Source organism: Sus scrofa, chromosome 7, assembly GCF_054392235.1.
Source record: "Sus scrofa isolate SSC_HxYL_T2T_F1_AM1 chromosome 7, Sscrofa_HxYL_maternal_Yorkshire_Landrace_v2.0, whole genome shotgun sequence".
Classification (NCBI taxonomy): Eukaryota; Metazoa; Chordata; class Mammalia; order Artiodactyla; family Suidae; genus Sus; species Sus scrofa.
In genome coordinates this window covers 19,305,698-19,325,009 of record NC_139389.1, presented here as the reverse complement: position 1 = coordinate 19,325,009, position 19,312 = coordinate 19,305,698, and the positions used below count along the sequence as shown (strand labels likewise).

At 39.4% G+C, this 19,312-nt stretch overlaps 1 protein-coding gene across 2 annotated transcripts in view; it reads right to left on the bottom strand.

Annotated features, from left to right (window-relative positions):
- Positions 1-19,312, bottom strand: part of MRS2 (magnesium transporter MRS2) — a 46,848-nt gene that overhangs the window by 11,233 nt on the left and 16,303 nt on the right. The window contains exons 5-9 of one of the 2 annotated variants that reach the window (XR_014809740.1): positions 14,619-14,792; positions 12,163-12,293; positions 10,739-10,855; positions 9,198-9,350; positions 7,105-8,218 (exon numbers count right to left, since the gene is read on the bottom strand). Coding sequence is in view for 1 of the 2 variants with exons in the window: in XM_001928036.8 (XP_001928071.2) it covers positions 7,105-7,222; positions 9,198-9,350; positions 10,739-10,855; positions 12,163-12,293; positions 14,619-14,792 (693 nt within the window). In the remaining variant the exon portion in view is untranslated. The remainder of the gene's footprint in view (positions 1-7,104; positions 8,219-9,197; positions 9,351-10,738; positions 10,856-12,162; positions 12,294-14,618; positions 14,793-19,312) is intronic. The other variant, XM_001928036.8, reaches the window with a different exon arrangement.

The following is a 19,312-nucleotide window of genomic DNA, read 5'->3' as shown; positions in this document are numbered from 1 at the left end:
CAAAAGACCAAAGAGGTGATAATCCCAAAGATATTCTATGAACCCACCATCACCACAATACCAAAATCAAAGACACTACCAAAAAAGAAAATTATAGGTCAATATCTTCGATGAATACAGAGGCAACAACTCTCAACAAAATATTAGAAATTGAATCCAACACATAAAAAAGATCACACACCATGACCAAGTGGGATTCATCCCACATGAGCAAGGATGCTTCAGCATATGCAAATCAATCAACGTCACACACATTAACAAAGAAGTCAAAAACCACGTGATTATCTCAGCAGATGCAGAAAAGGCATTTGACAAAATTAAACATCTATTCGTGTTACAAAAGTGGGTATAGAGGAAATACATCTCAACATATAAGCTATTGATAACAAACCCACAGCCAATACAATACTCAATGGAAAAAAACTAAAAGCCTTCTCACTAAAATCTGGAACAAGACAAGGGTGCCCACTCTTACCACTTCTATTAAATACAGTACTGGAAGTCCTAGCCATAGCAATCAGACAAGAAAAAGAAGTAAAAGGCATCCAAATTGGAAGGAAAGAGATAAAACTGTCACTATATGCAGATGATACAATACTATATATAGAAAACCCTAAGGATTCCACACAGACTACTAGATCTGATAAACGAATTCAACAAAAAAATAGTCCATGAAAACAGACATCAAAAGAAAGTTGGAATAACAATACTCACACAAAATAGACCTTAAAATAAAGAATGTTACAAGTGACAAAGGACATTACATAATGATCAAAAGATCAATCTAAGATGTATAACAATTATAAATATATATGCACCCAACATAGGAGCACCTCAATATATAAGGCAATTGCTAATAGCCTTAAAAGGAGAAATATACAATAACCTAGTAATAGTGGGGGACTTTAATACCCCACTTACAGATATGGAAAGATCATCCAGACAGAAAATCAACAAGGAAACACAAGCCTTAGATGATGCATTAGACCAGATGGGCTTCAGAGATATTTATAGCACATTCCATCCAAAAGCAGCCAAAACACACATGCTTCTCAAGTGCACATGGAAAATTTTCTAGGAGAGATCACATTCTGGGCCACAAATCAAGCCTCAGTCAACTTAAGAAAACTGAATTCATATCAGGCATCTTTTCCAACCACAATGCTCTAAAACTAGAAATCGACAAGAAAAAAACTGCAAAAAACACAAACACATGGAGACTAAACAACATGCTACTAAATAACCAATGGATCACTGAAGAAATCAAAGATGAAATTAAAAAATACCTAGAAGCAAAAGAAAACAAAGACACAACAACCAAAACCTATGGCATGCAGCAAAAGCAGTTCTAAGAGGAAGTTTATAGCAATACCAGCTTACCTCAGGTAACAAGAAAAATCTCATATAAGCAACCTAACTTTACACCTAAAGCAACTATAGAAAGAACATACAAAACCCAAAATTAGCAGAAGAAAAGAAAATCATAAAGATCAGAGCAGAAGTAAATGAAATAGAAATGAAGGAAACAGATCAATGAAACTAAAAGCTGGTTATTTGCAAAGATCAACAAAATTGATAAACCCTTAGCCTGACTCATCAAAAGAGGACTCGAATCAATAAAATCATACATGAAAAAAGAAGTTACAATGGACATCACTGAAATACAAAGGATAAGAGACTACTACAAGCAACTATATGCCAATAAAACGGACAACCTAGAAGAAACAGATAAATTCTTAGAAAGGTATAGTCTTCCAAGACTAAAGCAAGAAGAAAATAGAAAATATGAATGGACCAATCACAAGTACTGAATTGAAACTGTGATTTAAAAACTACCAACAGGAGTTTCCGTTGTGGCTCAGTGGTTAACGAATCTGACTAGGAACCATGAGGTTGCAGGTTCAATTTCTGGCCTTGCTCAGTGAGCTAAGGATCTGGCATTGCTGTGAGCTGTGGTGTAGGTTGCAGACGTGGCTCGGATCCCACGTTGCTGTGGCTCTAGCATAGGCCGGCAGCTGCAGCTCCAACTGGACCCCTAGCCTGGGAACCTCCATATGCCGTGGGAGCAGCCCTAGAAAAGGCAAAAAGACAAAAACCAAAAACCAAAACAAAACAAAACAAAAAACCACCAATAAACAAAAGTCCATGACCAGATGGCTTCAAAGGCTAATGCTATCAAAAATTTAAAGAGTTAACACTTATCCTTCTGAAACTATTCCAAAAAAATTTGCAAGGAAAGGAACACTCCCAAACTCATTCTATGAGGCCACCATCGCCCTGATACCAAAACCAGACAGAGATACCACAAAAAAAGAAAATTACAAGCCAGTATCACTGATGAACATACATCCAAAAATCCTCAACAGAATACTACCAAACTGAATCCAGCAATACATTAAAAGAATCGTACACCATGATCTAGAGGGATTTATCCCAGGGTTAAAAGAATTTTTCAGTATCTGCAAATCAATCTGTGATATATATACCACATTAACAAATTGAAGAATAAAAACCGTATGATCCTCTCAATAGATGCAGAAAAAGCCTTTGACAAAATCCAACACCCATTTCAGATAAAAAATCCTCCAGAAAGTAGACATAGAGGGAACCTACCTCAACATAATAAAGGCCATGTATGAGAAACCCACAGCCAACATCATTCTCAGTGGTGAAAAGCTGAAAGAACCCACTGAGATCAGGAACAAGACCAGGATATCCACTCTCGCCACTATTATTCAACATCGTTTTGGAAGTCCTATCCATGGCAATCAGAGAAGAAAAAGAAGTAATAGGAATCCAAGTTGGAAAGGAAGAAGTAAAATTGCAGATGACAAGATACTGTACCTAGAAAATCCTAAAGACACTACAAGAAAGCTGTTAGAGCTCATCAATGAATCTGATAAAGTTGCAGGATACAAAATTAATACACTGAAATTGCATTTCTATATATTAACAATGAAAGATCAGAAAAAGAAATTAGGGAAACAATCCAATTTACCATCATACCAAATAGCATAAAATACTTAGGGATAAACCTACCTAAAGAGACAAAAGACCCATACTCTGAAAACTATAAGATATTGATGAAAGAAATCAAAGATGATACAACAGATGGAAATATATACCATGTTCTTAGATTGGAAGAATCAATATTGTTAAAATGACAATACTACCCAAGGAAATCTACAGATTCAGTGCAATCCCTATCAAATTACCAATGACATTTTTCACCAAATTAGAACAAAGTATTTTAAAATTTGCTTGGAAACACAAAAGACCCTGAATAGCCATAGCAATCCTGAGAAAGAAAAATGGAGCTGGAGGAATCAGGCTCCCTGAACTCAGACTATACTACGAAGCTAGCCATCAAAACAGTATGGTACTGGGAAGAAACAAATATAGATCAGTGGAATAGGATAGAAAGCCCAGAAATAAACCCATGCACCTATGGTCAACTAATCTAAGACCAAAGGAGGCAAGAATATACAATGGAGAAAAGACAGCCTGTTCAGTAAGCGGTGCTGGGAAAACTGGACAGCCACACGTAAAATAATGAAATTAGAACACTTCCTAACATCGTACACAAAAATAAACTCAAAATGGATCAAAAACCTAGATATAAGACCAGAGTTTTCCTCGGTAAAACTCTTAGAGGAAAGCATAGGCCAAAGAGTCTCTGACATAAACTGCAGCAATATCTTCTCAGATCTCCCTCCCAGAGTAATGACAATAAAAACAAAAATAAACAAAATGGGACCTAATTAAACAAATGTTTCTGCACAGTGAAGGAAACTCTAAACAAAATAAAGACAACCCACAGAATGGGAGAAAATATTTGCAAATAAAACGACTGACAAGGGATTAATCTCCAAAATACATAAACACCTCCTGCAGCTCAGTATCAACCCCCCCAAAAAAATGGCAGAAGATCTAAACAGACATTTCTCCAAAGACGACGTAGAGATGGCCAAAAAACACATGAAAGAAAAAACACTCAACATCACTAATTATTAGAGATATGCAAATGAAAAACTACTATGAGGTACCACCTTTCACCAGCCAAAATGGCCATCATCAAAAAGTCTACAAACAATAAATGCTAATGAGGGTGTGAAGAAAAGGGAACCCTCTTACACTGTTGGTGGGGATGTAAATTGGTGCAACCACTATGGAAAATAGTATGGAGGTTCCTCAAAAAACTAAAAATAGAAGTACCATATGATCCAGCAATCCCACTCCTGGGCATCTATACAGAGAAAACCATGACTTGAAAAACATGTACCCCAGTGTTCACTGCGGCATTACATACAATAGCCAAGACATGGAAGCAACCTAAATGTCCATCAACAGAGAAGCAGATAAAGAAGATGTGGTATGGAATTCCTGTTGTGGCACAGCAGAAATGAATCCGACTAGGAACCAACAGGTTGTAGGTTCGATCTCTGGCCTCGCTTAGGGGGTTAAGGATCAGGCGTTGCCATGATCTGTGGTTGGGTCGCAAACGCAGCTTGGATCTGGTGTTGCTATGGCTCTGGTATAGGCCAGCAGCTACAGCTCCAATCAGACCCCTAGCCTGGGAACCTCCATATGTCACAGGTGTGGCCCTAAAAGGACAAATAAAAAGACCAAAAAAAAAAAAAAAAAAAAAAAAGATGTGGCACATATACAAAATGGATTATTATTCAGCCATAAAAAGAACTAAATAATGGCATTTGCAGTAACATGAATGGACCTAGAAACTATCCTGCTAAGTGAGGTAAGACAGTGAAAGACAAACACCAAATGCTATCACTTCTATGTAGAACCTAAAAAGGATATAAATGAACTTATTTGCAGAACAGAAACAGAGTCATGGACGTTGAAAAGCTTATGGTTACCAAAGGGGACAGGTTCAGGGAGAGGGATGGACTGGGGGTTTGGGATGGAAATGTTCTAAACTTAGGTTGTGATGATAGTGGTACAACTATAAATATAATAAAATTCACCGGATTAAAAAAAACTACTAGATCTGATAAATGAATTCAGCAAAGTAGCATAGAAGATTAGCATTCAGTAATGCATTTATGTATACTAACAATGAAATATCAGAAAGAGACTGTAAAAACCAATACTTTTAAAAATTGCAGCCAAAAAAAAACCCCCAAAAAACAAAAAACCCTAAGAATAAGCCTGATCAAGGAGGTGAATACACTAGGACTATAAAACATTAACCTTCTATGGAGTGAAAGAATATTGTTAAGATAAAATGGCAATACTATCCAAAGCAGTTTAAAGATTTAATGTGATCCCTATCAAATTACCCTGACATATTTCACAGAACTAGAAAAAATATTCCAAAAATTCATATGGAACCATTAAAAACCCAGAACTGCCAGAGCAATCATGAGGGGGGAAAAAAAAACAAAACTAAATAGGAAGTGTAACTCTCCCAGACTTCAGAAAATACTACAAAGCTATAGTAATCAAAACACTGCAGTATGTGTACAAACAGACACAAAGACCAATGGAATAGAAGAGGGAGCCTAGAAATAAATCCACACAGCTATGGTCAATTAATCTTTGAAATGGGAGGCAAGAATATAAGAGAGTGGTGCTGGGAAAACCAGACAGCCTCATGTAAATCAATGAAACTAGAACACACCCTAACACCGTGCACAAAAATAACTTCGAAATACCTTAAACACTTGACATGACATCATAAATCTCCTAGAAGAGAACACAGGCAAAACATTCTCTGACATAAATCGTACCAATGTTTTATCAGGTCAGTTTCCCAAGGCAACAGAAATAAAGACAAAATAAACAAATGAGACCTAACCAAACTTAAGCTTTTGTTCAAAAAAGGAAACCATAAAAAAATGAAGAGACAACTTCTGGAACAGGAGAAAATATTTGCAAATGATTCAACTGACAAGGGTTTAATCTCCAAAACATACAACTCATATGGTTTAAAAAAAAAAAAAAGCCAACTTAAATGAAAAAATGGGCCGAAGACCTGAACAGATATTTCTCCAAAGAAGACATACAGATAAATGGCCAGTAAGCACCTGAAAAGATGCTCAACTAATTATTAGAGAAATGCAAGTCAAAACAATGAAGTGTTACCTCACATCAGTCAGAATGGCCATCATTAAAAAAACCTACAAATAACAAATGCTGGAGAGGATGTGGAAAAAAAGGAACCCTCCTATAGTGCTGGTAGGAATGTAAATTGGGACAACCACTATAGAAAACAGCATGGAGGTACCTCAGAAAACTAAATACAGAACTACCACATGATACAGCATTTCCACTCCTAGGCATATATTAGGACAAAACTTTCAAAGAGATACATGCACCTCTATGTTCACTGCTGCACTATTCACAATAGCCAAGACATAGAAATAACCTAAATGTCCACAGACAGATGAATGGATTAAGAAGATGTGGTATATGTACACAATGGAATATGACTCAGCCATAAAAAAGAACAAAACAGTGCCATTTGCAGCAATATGGATGCAACTGGAGAGTCTCATACCAGGTGAAGTCCAGAAAGAAAAAGATAAATCACATAATACCAGTTACATGTGGAATCTGAAATATGGCACAAATGAACCTATCTACTAAATAGAAATAGACTCGCAGAGAACAGATTTGCGATTGCCAAGGAGGAGAGAAAGGGATGGATTGGGATTTTGTGGTTAGTAGACGCAAACTATTAGAATGGATAAACAAGGTCCTACTGTAGGGCACAGGGAACTATATCCAATCTCCTGCGACAGACCATGATGGAAAAGAATATAAAATATGTATATGTATGTATAAGTTCACTTTGCTATATAGCAGAAACTGGTACAACATCATAAATCAACCATACTCTGTTGATCAAACCTTTCCTATGTGTAGCCACATGTTTTGGGAAACACGGGTAACCGATGCTACAGTTATAGCTATGTTATAAAAGGGTCTAACAATACTGCTTGAATTTTAAATAATGAGTGTATTTTTTATTTCACTAGGGGAGTATACATGTTAAGAATTTCTTTTAAAATCCCTTATAAAAATGATCTTCAAAACATTAATAAAAACAATCTCTAGATTACTGAAATATTACAGTCTTACCTCCTCAAGGGAAGATTCCAAATTCATTCCAAAGGCAACTCCCATTAGTCCAAAGAGCGAAAGAGAGAAGGTTCCCATGGTCAACTGTAGGTTCAACCTCATCATCACATTTCGGTGGCTGGAGAGGAGAACAACTTCTTAGACAGAAGGGTCCACCAGCTATACAACAAACTCACTCGTCTATTAAAGATCACATGGATTTAACATACCTAAAATAAGACACTTCCATGTAGTAATTACAGATAACAAATGGTGTAACTCTTTCCAAAATGGAAAAAGTCAATCCTTAAAAGCTTTATTACTGGAGTTGCCATCGTGGCACAGTGGTTAACAAATCCGACTAGGAACCATGAGATTGCGGGTTCAATCCCTGCCTTTGCTCAATGGGTTAAGGATCCAGCATTGCCGTGAGCTGTGGTGTAGGTCGCAGACGTGGCTTGGATCTGCATTGCTGTGGCTCTGGCGTAGGCCAGTGGCTACAGCTCTGATTAGACCCCTAGCCTGGGAAGCTCCATATGCTGTGGAAGCGGCCCAAGAAATGGCAAAAAGACAAAAAAAAAACTTTATTACTTCATAATAATTATTTTATAGGAGGTCCCTTTATATTAATTATTTTATAGCAGGCAAAGAATCTTGCTTCACTGCTGGCTTGGGTCACTGCTGTTGCACAGGTTCAATTCCAGGCCCAGGAACTTCCACATGCCATGGCTGTGGCCAAAAAAAATCATTTTATAAAGAAAACAGGAGTCGAGAGGGCCAGCCAGCTGATTGAGGCTGCTCTCTGGCACCTTGAAGTTGCTGCCACTGTGGCTAGTCAGTTGCAGGGCATCCAGCAGCTGCTCCAGGCCGAGAAGCAGGCTGCTGAGAAGGTGTCTGAGGTCCACAAGCAAAAGAACCAAAGGCTGAAGCAGGCCAAAGCAGCAGCCCAGGCTCAAACTGAACAGTATCACCCGCAGAGGGAGAAGGATTTCGAAGCCAAGGAAGCTGCAGCTCTGGGATCCCATGGCAACTGCAGCACTGAAGTGGAGAAGGACACTCAGGACAAGGTGACCATCCTCCAGATCTTCTTCCGGCAGAACAGGTATGAAGTCCTGGATAACGTCTTGGCCTTCATCTGTGACATCCAGCGGGAAATCCATGAAAACCACCGCATAAACGGATAGGGGAAGAAGGGCATTTTAGATGCCTTCATGGAATATGAGGCTTTCGCAAGGCTTGAGTTATATTCTTGTGAAAAGGTATTAAATTATTTCTGTATATTATATCGTAGGTCTCTTCACTTTTTGCAGAACAGCAAATCTAGCTTCTTTGTACAAACTTAGAGCATATCCAAAGATTTATTTTTATACTTCATATTTTTTAGAAATTTGTGTATATGTTGTCTGTGTTCATATGTCTTTTTGCTCAAGCAGCATGTTTATTAATACTTTTTCTTTCTTAGATATAGTTAAAAAATTTTTTTTCTTAAGAAAGAAAAGGATTAAAATTTTTTTCCTCTAAATCTTTTTTAAAGGTCAGAGGCTTTTATCTATGAAAAAGTAAATAGTTATTTGTAACCTATGTGAAACAGCAGCCAGCCTTAAAATAGTATTTTCTGGCTAAGGGTTAGAACAATGGGTACTAGTATAATTGTTTGGGCTGCTTTTAGTTTTTCTTAATCAAAATTACTAGGTAATATAATTCAAGAACTTTTGGAGTTCCCGTCGTGGCGCAGTGGTTAACGAATCCGACTAGGAACCATGAGGTTGCGGGTTCGATCCCTGCCCTTGCTCAGTGGGTTAACGATCCGGCGTTGCCGTGAGCTGTGGTGTAGGTTGCAGACGCGGCTCGGATCCCGCGTTGCTGTGGCTCTGGCGTAGGCTGGTGGCTACAGCTCCGATTCAACCCCTAGCCTGGGAACCTCCATATGCCGTGGGAGCGGCCCAAGAAATAGCAACAATAACAACAACAACAACAACAAAAAAAGACAAAAAAAAAAAAAACTTTTTACATGTTACTACTGAGTGTACCAATACTATATTGATAAAAGTACTTTTAAAAGTAAAAAAACCAAAAAACAAAAAAACACTCTTTTTTATATGATGCCTTCTTACCTGTCCAGGTTGATGAATATGATACTCTGTGAATCATCAATCAGGACCCTAAGTTCCCGAGCTGCATTAGAAAGATCCTCAGCTAATCGGTAGTAGTTTTCCAACAGCAACTCCATCTCTTCTGCATGGTCAATCCCAGCACTGCTCCTCTCACTTCAATTGAAAGAGTTAACATAATTAACATGCCCCAATGTGGGCATCACACATTTAGTACCACAAAACTTCCTGAATTGCTATATAATATTCAGCTACCCTGGCGGGGGGGGGACACACAGACTTTGCCTTTTCTATTACTGTGGCTAAGGCACATCTGTGAGTGGCTTTGCCAATTGGTCCTAAACACAACACAGGGAGCTGAGGGCACAGGTTCCCTCCCTACACAGGCTGTGTAACTTTACTGTGTTCCACGGCCCTGAGCCCAGGGATGCTCATGCAAATACATACTACCAGTTATAGGAACATGCAGACGTGAATGCTCATGAATTAGTGCAAATCCCAAACCACTATCAGTAAAACAAAACCAAAAAGTAAAACTGAACATGAAGAGCATTTCCTTTCCAAGGTAAATGTATAACATAACTTTCATATATGAAGAAAAATACTTTTGAAAGATGTCAATGCATAGTTATTTTGCCCCTCCACCATTAGTTACACCCCAACTTTAGTTATTTCCACCTACTGAAGAGGATAAGTGGTAATGAAGTACTCTGTAAAAGACACTTGTATCATAAAACATATTAGATTGGCCTAATAAGGAAAGCAAATGAGTGTTACAAGGGTGTTCAAGCCTCTGCTACTTGATCTATCCGCCATAGTATTGAGCGTCACAGAGCCCAATACAGCAGATAACATCTCAAAATGCTTTAAAATTCTATATACGCTGTGGAAATTATGCACATTACAAACATGTTTTTTTGTGGTTGCAATTGCAGCACATGGAAATTCCTGGGCCAGGCATTTAACCTGAGCTGCAGCTGTGACCTAAGCCACAGCTACGGCAACACCAGATCATTAACCCAGGGATCAAACCTAGGCCTCAGCACTGACCTAAGCCACTGCAGAGAAAACACCAGATCTTTAACCTGCTGCACCACAGTGGGAACTCCCAAAGTTGTCCATATGATGATGCTGACCTATGAAGAACAAAAATGATCTGGGGTACTTAAAAATCTATGCCAGCATCCTACTCACTTCCCTGCACTCCACCCTCCCGCCACTCTCTCCCTCTGAACTCAACAGCTAAGTTCCTTGGGTAAATGTGTGTGTCACTTTGGTCAGTCTTTTGAAGGTAATGGTGTGTTTACCTGTATGGTCGTCAGAGCCCAGCACAGTGTTGTATACACAATGTGTGTGCCTAGGCCTCATTCAATTCAATTAGCTGCAACATGGCATAGCAAACAGTGAAACAACTAGGGCTGAAAAGTGCCTACAGCCTCTATTCCAGCAAAATGTCATGTCTCTGTGATAAGTCATCCAGAGACAAGACAAAGCAGATAACTGACCCTAAGAGAAAAACTAGCAAAGCACAACTGTCCACTTACAAGACTTGAGGGTCACTCCATTTGGTCAGACAGAGCTCTTCCAGCAACTCTTCTTCATCCAAGATCTCCAGAATGGACTCTTTGAACATCTTAATATCTGTTTCTAACTCTGACAGGCTATAAGATTAGTTATATAGAAATGATCAATAAAATAAATCTGTAAAAACATTTCCCAATAATAGTGCCCTTATAGGGTATCCTATCAAGTGGATTCACTTATATATTTACAGTAAATACTGACTTGTAAAAATTTTTTAATATTCACTATGCAGATTGAGAATCGATTCCCAAACCAAAATTACACTGAGTGGTAAAATTAATCAATGATATAATCTTTAGCATATGTTATTTATCTCAGCAATATAGAAAATCAATGTGATTTAATCTTTTTTGCTCAAAAATGTATATTTACTCTTAATAAGTCTGACAGTGATAATACAAGAACAGGCTACTTACTTTTAACTGATAAAAATGCCATAATAGGAGTTCCCGTTGTGGCATATCAGAAATGAATCTGACTAGAGCCATGAGGATGCAGGTTTGATCCCTGGCCTTGCTCAGTGGACTAAGGATCTGGCACTGCTGTGAGCTGTGGTGTAGGTCACAGATGTGGCTTGGATTCCAAGTTGCTGTGGCTATGGTGTAGGCCAGCAAGCGCAGCTCTAATTTAACCCCTCGCCTGGGAACTTCCATATGCTGAGGTGTGGCCCTTAAAAAAAAAGTGGGGGGGGGGGGAAGCCTTAATATTTTTGGACAAAAAACTACCATTTCAGAAATTTTAACTGTTAAACCTTCAAGGGACTTTAGGGGATACAAACCCTCAGGGCATCTTTGCAGTAAGATGTGCAGTTGCTTCTGTCAATTTATAATACAATTTAAATTAAAATATTCTTAAATTCTAGAATGCATTATAATACAAATGCACACACAGCCCAGACCTTGGAGGGAGAGAAAACTGGATGTGAATTTACACCTGCTATTTAGCTGCTATGTAAGTTTAGACAAGTTACTTAAACTCCCTTTTTCTCATCTTCCAAATGTGGACCACGTCAACAGGACTGACAGGATGAGAAGAGCTCACACACATAAAGAGCCTGATACAGCATTTCAAGCAAAACAGCTTTTCAATAAACATTAGTCTGTGTGCCCCTTTAGCTCAATTTCCCACCTAGGCTACTTTCCTGCTTTGAAGTTACGAAAGACAGAATTTTAACAATAATGAAATCGAAATATGGCAATGAAGGCACTAAGTCACAAAGCATAAAAAATGTCATTGCCATTAGTGAGACTAGTTGGTATTTTTATATCAGGTATAACCCTAATTTTGTATCCGAATTTATGTTACACATTTCACTAAGACTACTGAAAGAGAAGTTTAAGACATTTACGTCTAACTCCCAACTTGGGAAATTACCCATATTTACCTTTTGCCATTTTGCAGTAAGATGTGCAGTTTGCTTCTGTCTACAGAGGAATGTTTGGGATCCACTAAAGCTTCCAATGTCTCGAGGATGAGTGGTTGCAAAATGCTAAGTTTTCCCTGAAGGGTGTTGATCTAGATAACAACATGACCTTTCATAAGAATTAAAACAATCTTTTTAGAATACTCAGGGTCAGTGAATCCTGATTAAATACAGAAATCTATAATAGCTAGGAAGACTGGTAACATTTCAGAACACAGTCATTTTTGGAATCCCCATTTCAGATGATTCAAAAACCAGATCCCCGAGATTAAAAGATAACCACACATAATGTTGTTACTAGGCTCCCCTTTGATCGACAGGGAATTAACTCCCACAAGGCTCTTCTCCCTACAGACACTATGAAAAGAATGGAGCATTGATTAAAATAAAAGCTGCCATTCTGTGGTTAAAACACAAACTTTACATCTGGTAAACAATACCTATGTTGTCTGTATACAATTCAAAATTCTTTTGAAATTCAAAACATACTTCAGACTTTAAAAAGTAACACCAGGGAGTACCCTTCCTGGCTCAGTGGTAACAAACCCAACTAGTATCCATCAGGATGCGTGTTTGATCCCTGACCTCGCTCAGTGGGCTAAGTGGGCGTTGCCATGAGCTGTCGTGTAGGTCGCAGACATGACTCAGATCTGGTGTTGCTGCAGTGTAGGCCAGCAGTTACAGCTCCAATTCAACCCCTAGCCTGGGAACTTCCATCCATGTTTGCATGAGCTGTGGTGTAGGTCACAGATGCGGCTTGGATCCCATGTTGCTGTGACTGTGGTGTAAGCCAGCAGCTACAGCTCCGATTCAACCCCTAGGCTGGGAACTTCCATACGCCAGTGGTGTGGTCCTAAAAACACAAACAAACAAAGAAAAACAAAAACAAACAAACAGATCCTTAACCCACTGTGGTACAGGATCCGGTGTTGGCTGCAGCTGTGGTGTAAGTCACAGCAGCAGCTCAGATTCTATCCCTGGCCCAGGAGCTTCCATATGCCAAGGGTCAAATTTGAGAAGTCAAAAGTATACATTATTTTTCACAGAAGAAATCAACTGGCAAGGTGTGTATTGATATAGCTATACTAATTGTTAAAATATTAAAATACTTCCACACCTGTAGGTAAAAAGCATGGTAGCTGAATGAAGCAGTAAATTAATAATACAAATTCTAACACACTGTCTGTCCCAGCATGAGCTCCTAAGAGCTTAATGTGTGCAGCCTGCCACAGACCATTGTTTACACCTTCTTGTCTTGCCCTCTGTTTTTTCCCTGTTTTCCTATCTGGGCTTCAACTAGTCGCCATCTCATTGGCTGCTACTAGCTGGTGCTGTTGCTTCATTAACCTGAGTAAGGAACGGAGCCATCTCCTACTCCCTCAGTAAAGCAAGGCAGACAAAGAGACAGCTGATCATGGCACTGCCTCTTGCACGCAGCCAGATCCTGAACAGTACTATCTTGACTAATAGGGGGAAAGGAAGGAGGAAGAAAGATTTGTGGGGGCTAAGAAAGTAATGACCATCCTTGTTTAGAACCTGACAGGATCCCCACTCAGTGATTATCAATTAAGTGAAGGAGTCATTACAAGAACTGTACACCATTCCTATGTCAAACCAGGTCTCAAACAGAAGACTGCACAAAAAAAAAAAAGAAAAAGGACAATTTGGAAAGTATCAGAATGATTTCATAGAAGACTTATGCTGGAGTTCCTGTCGTGGCTCAGCAGTAATGAACCCAACTAGGATTGATGAGAATGTGGGTTCGATCCCTGGCCTGGCTCAGCGGGTTAAGGACCCAGTGTTGCCGTGAGCTGTGGTGTAGGTTGCAGACGTGGCTCAGATCCTACATTGCTGTGGCTGTGGCGTTGGCTGGCAGTTGAAGCTCTGATTTGACCCCTAGCCTGGGAACTTTCATATACCACAAGTGAGGCCCTAAAAAGCAAAAAAGAAAAAAAAAAAGATTTGTGCTATAGTATTTATCATGTCTAAGCAGTTTCACAATATATGATTTAGAGAATAAAATGGAGTAGTTAAAACTTTTTGCTATGTTCATTTATATATATGTGTGTATATATATATGTACATGTCATATTTAGAATAAGCATTTTGGATTATCATCCTGAATATATTTATTAAAATTGAACAAAGGACAGATAAGCTGAAATGTGCTTCACTGAATGTCATAACATGACCATCAAAGAGACTCTATGTACTACACTTAGAGACTTCAGATCTATTTGATTGGGTCATAAAGTTTAAGAATTAAGTACTTTCTCCATATAGGACCCCTACAAATGTTTTTATTTGGGGGGAGGGTGTGGTTAGACAAAGTGCCATTAAAACAACACCAGTGTATTTTTCTCAATAGAACTGTAAAACCAGAACAAATTCAAGAAGCTAAATAAAAAGAGGCTTACCCGATATTGCAGGAGTGCTTCTATAGCTCTAAACTCAAAAGGTAAAGGGTATGTGACAAGTTGACCCTCTCCAGCCAACTGTGAAGGGAGTTCCCGGAACAGCCACTGCTCTAAGTTTAAATTACGATAATCTAATATCAGAAGACACTCTGGAGTTATCACAGCTTTCAAATACTGTAAAAAAAAAAAAAACAAAAAACGACAAATATGTACACGCACATATGTAAGTTGGAGGGTTGTATGAAAAAAATAACATTCATAAAGTAAGGTTTAATGCTCTATTAATTTTGGACTAAGCCTAAACCAAATCACTGTTCATTTGGTTTTCCAGAAAAAAACCAAGACATTTTTAAAAGGAATCCTAGAATACATGCATGTCTTATATACCTCTCCCTCCTAACAGAACTGGAATTAAACAAATTATGTATTTATTAGGACTTCAAGGGTAATCATGAGAAATACAGAGAACAAAGGAAACAAGATAAGTTCTTAAAAGTCAGGTATTCAGCAAACTTTTTATAAACTAAAGTTTAATCATGATTAGTTTAGCTGAAATAGGGAAGCTTCCTTTTAAAAATATCACCAAAACATATTAAGCTAATTTAAAATGATAAAAGATAAAACATAGCCTTAGTGAGGCGGGGTCAAGATGGCAGAGGAATAAGACGTGTGCTCACCATCTCTCACCAACACACCAAAAAAGCCCATCTACATGCAGAGCAATTTGCACAGAACTTCTACTGAACCTGGCATAAGACCTTAAACCTCCAAAAAGGGCAAGAAACCCTCCATATAATTGGGTAGAACAAAAAGGAGAAAAAAGAGAGAATGAGAAAAGAGGAAAAAAAAGGAACCAGCACTCCTGAGAGGGAGCTGTGAAAAAGGAAAGAAACCCACACCCTGGAAGCCACCTGATGAGATCAGCTGAAATGGAGGGACCTCAAAGCCTTGGAGAAAAGCGTCAGCAGCTGAACTGGGGAAGGCAAAGCAAAGAAAGAGCCGCACAAACCATGACCCCAGATGCCAGCCTGAGACACTGAGGTAGAGGCTGGGCGCTGAGATGCAGGGTCTGGGGGTCAATTCTGGGGAGAGGACTAGGGTTGGGTTTGTGGAGGCAGCCTGAGGGGCTAGTGGGCAGTGCGCCACAAGATAGGGAGCAGAGCACCACAGTCAAGGGCATCTGGGAGGAGGCCTGGGCCCACAGGAGACGCAACGGGCCATTTTGGGGGAGGGACTGTCAAGGAATACCCTTCTCTGTGCAAGCAAGGGCTCTTGGGCAGTGGGGTGCCTCTAATGTGGGCTACGGCTGGCAGGGAGCCTCTTGCATGGACTACAGGCTGCAGGGGCCACCACAGCCATCTCAGACTCCAGAGGTGGGCATGGCCCACCTCTGCTAGGGATTTGTGAACAGGCACCTCTAGCAGCCCCAGTCACCTCAAGGTCTGGCACAGAGGAGGACGCTGCAACCGAGCACCACCCGTTGTTTTTCTCACTCCCCTGGGAATGCACACACCTTGTTGCTGCCACTGCAAAATGCTCTGGGCACTGTCTATACCTGCCTAAGGGTCACTGCCACTTCCCAGAGCCCTGCAACCAGGAGCAGCCTGCACTATCTCCCCGTAGGTCCTCGCCCTGCCCACTGCATCCATCTCCCTGGAAGTACACACAGGTTGTACACCAGTACCCCTATCAAGGGGATAACAGCCTGCACACACTGAGGAAAGAGATAGCAAGCATGCAAACCAAAAGCAGATCACACACACACGCGCACAAAACCAAACATAGTAAGCTCTCACAAAATACACAGGGGTGGTCTCACATATAAATAGACCTGCAAGACTATTATATAAGACTAATAACAGTAGTTATTTTCCCGAAACTCACAGAATTAGAGAAATATAAGTAAAAGGAAGAGGCTCAGGAACCATGCCCAGATAAAAGAACAGGAGAATTACCCTGAAGGAGCAAACAATGAAACAGACTTCTGTAGTCTAATAGATACCAAGTTCAAAAAGGAGATAGTGAAGGAGTGCCCATCATGGCTCAGTGGTAACGAATCCGACTAGTATCTATGAGGATGTGCGTTCAATCCCTGGCCTCGCTCAGTGGGTTAAGGATCCAGCGTTGCCATGAGCTGCACTGTAGGTCACAGATGCAGCTTGGATCCTGCATTGCTGTGGCTGTGGTGTAGAACTTCCATGTGCCACAGATGTGGCCCTTAAAAAAAAAAAAAAAAAAAGGAGATAGTGAAGATAATGAAGGAATTAAGAGCAAATATGAAGATATTAAGTGTGGATATGAACAGTAACGCAGACTACTCTAGAAAGGAACAGAAAATATAAGGAGCCAAGAAAAATTAGAAAATTCATTTCCATAGACACAAGCTGAGTTAAAGGCAATGAATAGCAGACTGAATAATGCAGGAGGAACGAATAAGTGACTTGGAAGATAAAATAATCGAAATCACCCAATCAGGACAGCAGACAGAAAACCAAATGAGAAAACATAAAAGTAGTAGATCTATAGGATAATATAAAGCAGGTCTATCTATGCGGAATAGGGATTCCAGAAGGAGAAGAAAAAGAAAAGGGGATTGAAAATATATTTGAAGAAATTAAGGCTGACAACTCTCCAAATTTGAAGGAAATATATATCAAGAAACAGGAAGCACACAGGGCCCCAAACAAGGTGAACTCAAATAGACCCACACCAAGATATATTAAAATAAAAACCGCAAAAATTAAAGGAGAGAATTCTAAAGGCAGCAAGCGGAAAACAAAGAATTAATTAAGAGGGGACCTCCATAAGGCTATTAGCTGATTTTTCTACAGGCACACTATATGCTAGAAGAGAGTGGCAAGATATATTCAAAGTTCTAAAAGGAAAAAATTTGCTGCCTAGAATACTTTACCCAGCAAGAATATCATTTAAAATAGAAGGAGAAATTCAGAATTTCTCAAACAAACAAGAACTTAAAGAATATAGCAATACTAAACTTGCTCTAAAAGAAATACTGAAAAGTCTCCTCTAAATAAAAAAGAAATAAGAAGGAATGGGATGGGGGAAATCACAACTAGAAAGTAACCACTTCAATAAGCCAGTATGCCCTCACACCACGCACAAAAGTAAACTCAGAATGGTTTAAAGACTTAAACATAAGACAACACAACATCAAACTCCGAGAAGAGAACACAGGCAAAGCATTCTGTGACATCAACACTACAAATGTTTTCTCAGGTCAGTCTCCCAAGGCAATAGAAATAAAAGCAAAAATAAACCAATGGGATCTAATCAAACTGACAAGCTTTTGCACAGCAAAGGAAACCATACAAAAATCAAAAAGACAACTTACAGGAGTTCCCATCAGGGTGCAGCAGAAATGAATTCGACTAGGAACCATGAGGTTGTGGGTTCGATCCCTGGCCTTGCTCAGTGGGTTAAGGATCTGGCATTGCCATGAGCTGTAGTGTAGGTCACAGACACGGTTTGGATCTTGCATTGCTGCGGCTGTGGCATAGGCCAGCAGCTGTAACTCTGATTTGGGAACCTCCGTATGCTGCGGGTGCAGCCCTAAAAAGACAAAAAAAAAAAAAAAAAAAAGACAACTTACAGAATGGGAGAAAATAGTTTCAAACGATGCAACCGACAAGGGCTTAATATCTAAAATATACAAACAACTTACACAACTCAACAGCAAAAAAGCCAACAACCCAATGGAAAAATGGGCAAAAGATCTGAATAGACATTTTTCCAAAGAAGATACAAAGATGGCCAACAAGCACATGAAAAAAATGCTCAACTTTCCTGATTATTAGAGAAATGCAAATCAACACTACCAGGAGATATCACCTCACACCTGTCAGAATGGCCATCATTAATAAATCCACAAATAACAAGTGCTGGAGAGGGTGTGGAGAAGAGAAATGCAAATCAACACTACCAGGAGATATCACCTCACACCTGTCAGAATGGCCATCATTAATAAATCCACAAATAACAAGTGCTGGAGAGGGTGTGGAGAAAGGGGAACCCTCCTGCACTGTTGGTGAGAATGTAAGGTGGTACAACCACTATGGAGAACAGTATGGAGGTACCTCAGAAAACTAAATAAAGAACTACCATATGACCTAGCAATCCCACTCTTGGGCAAATATCAGGACAAAACTTTCCTTGAAAAAAAACACATGTACCCATATGTTCACTGCAGCACTATTCACAATAGCCAAGACATGGAAATAACCTAAATGTCCATCGACAGATGAATGGATTAAGAAGATATGGCGTATATACACAATGGAATACTACTCAGCCAAATAAAAGAACAAAATAATGCCATTTGCACCAACATGGATGGAACCAGAGACTCTCATACTGAGTGAAGTAAGTAAGAAAGAGAAAGACAAATACCATATGATATCACTTATATCTGGAATCTGATATATGGCACAAATGAACCTTTCCATAGAAAAGGAATTTATGGACTTAGAGAACAGACTTGTGGTTGCCAAGGGGGAGGGGGCAGGGAGTGAGAGTTTGGGGTTAATAGATGCAAACTATTGCATTTGGAGTGGATAAGCAATGAGATCCTGCTCTATAGCACTGGGAGCTATATCTACTCATTTATGATGGAGCATGATAATGTGAGAAAAAGAATGTATATATGTAAGTGTGACTGGGTCACCTTGCTGTAGAGT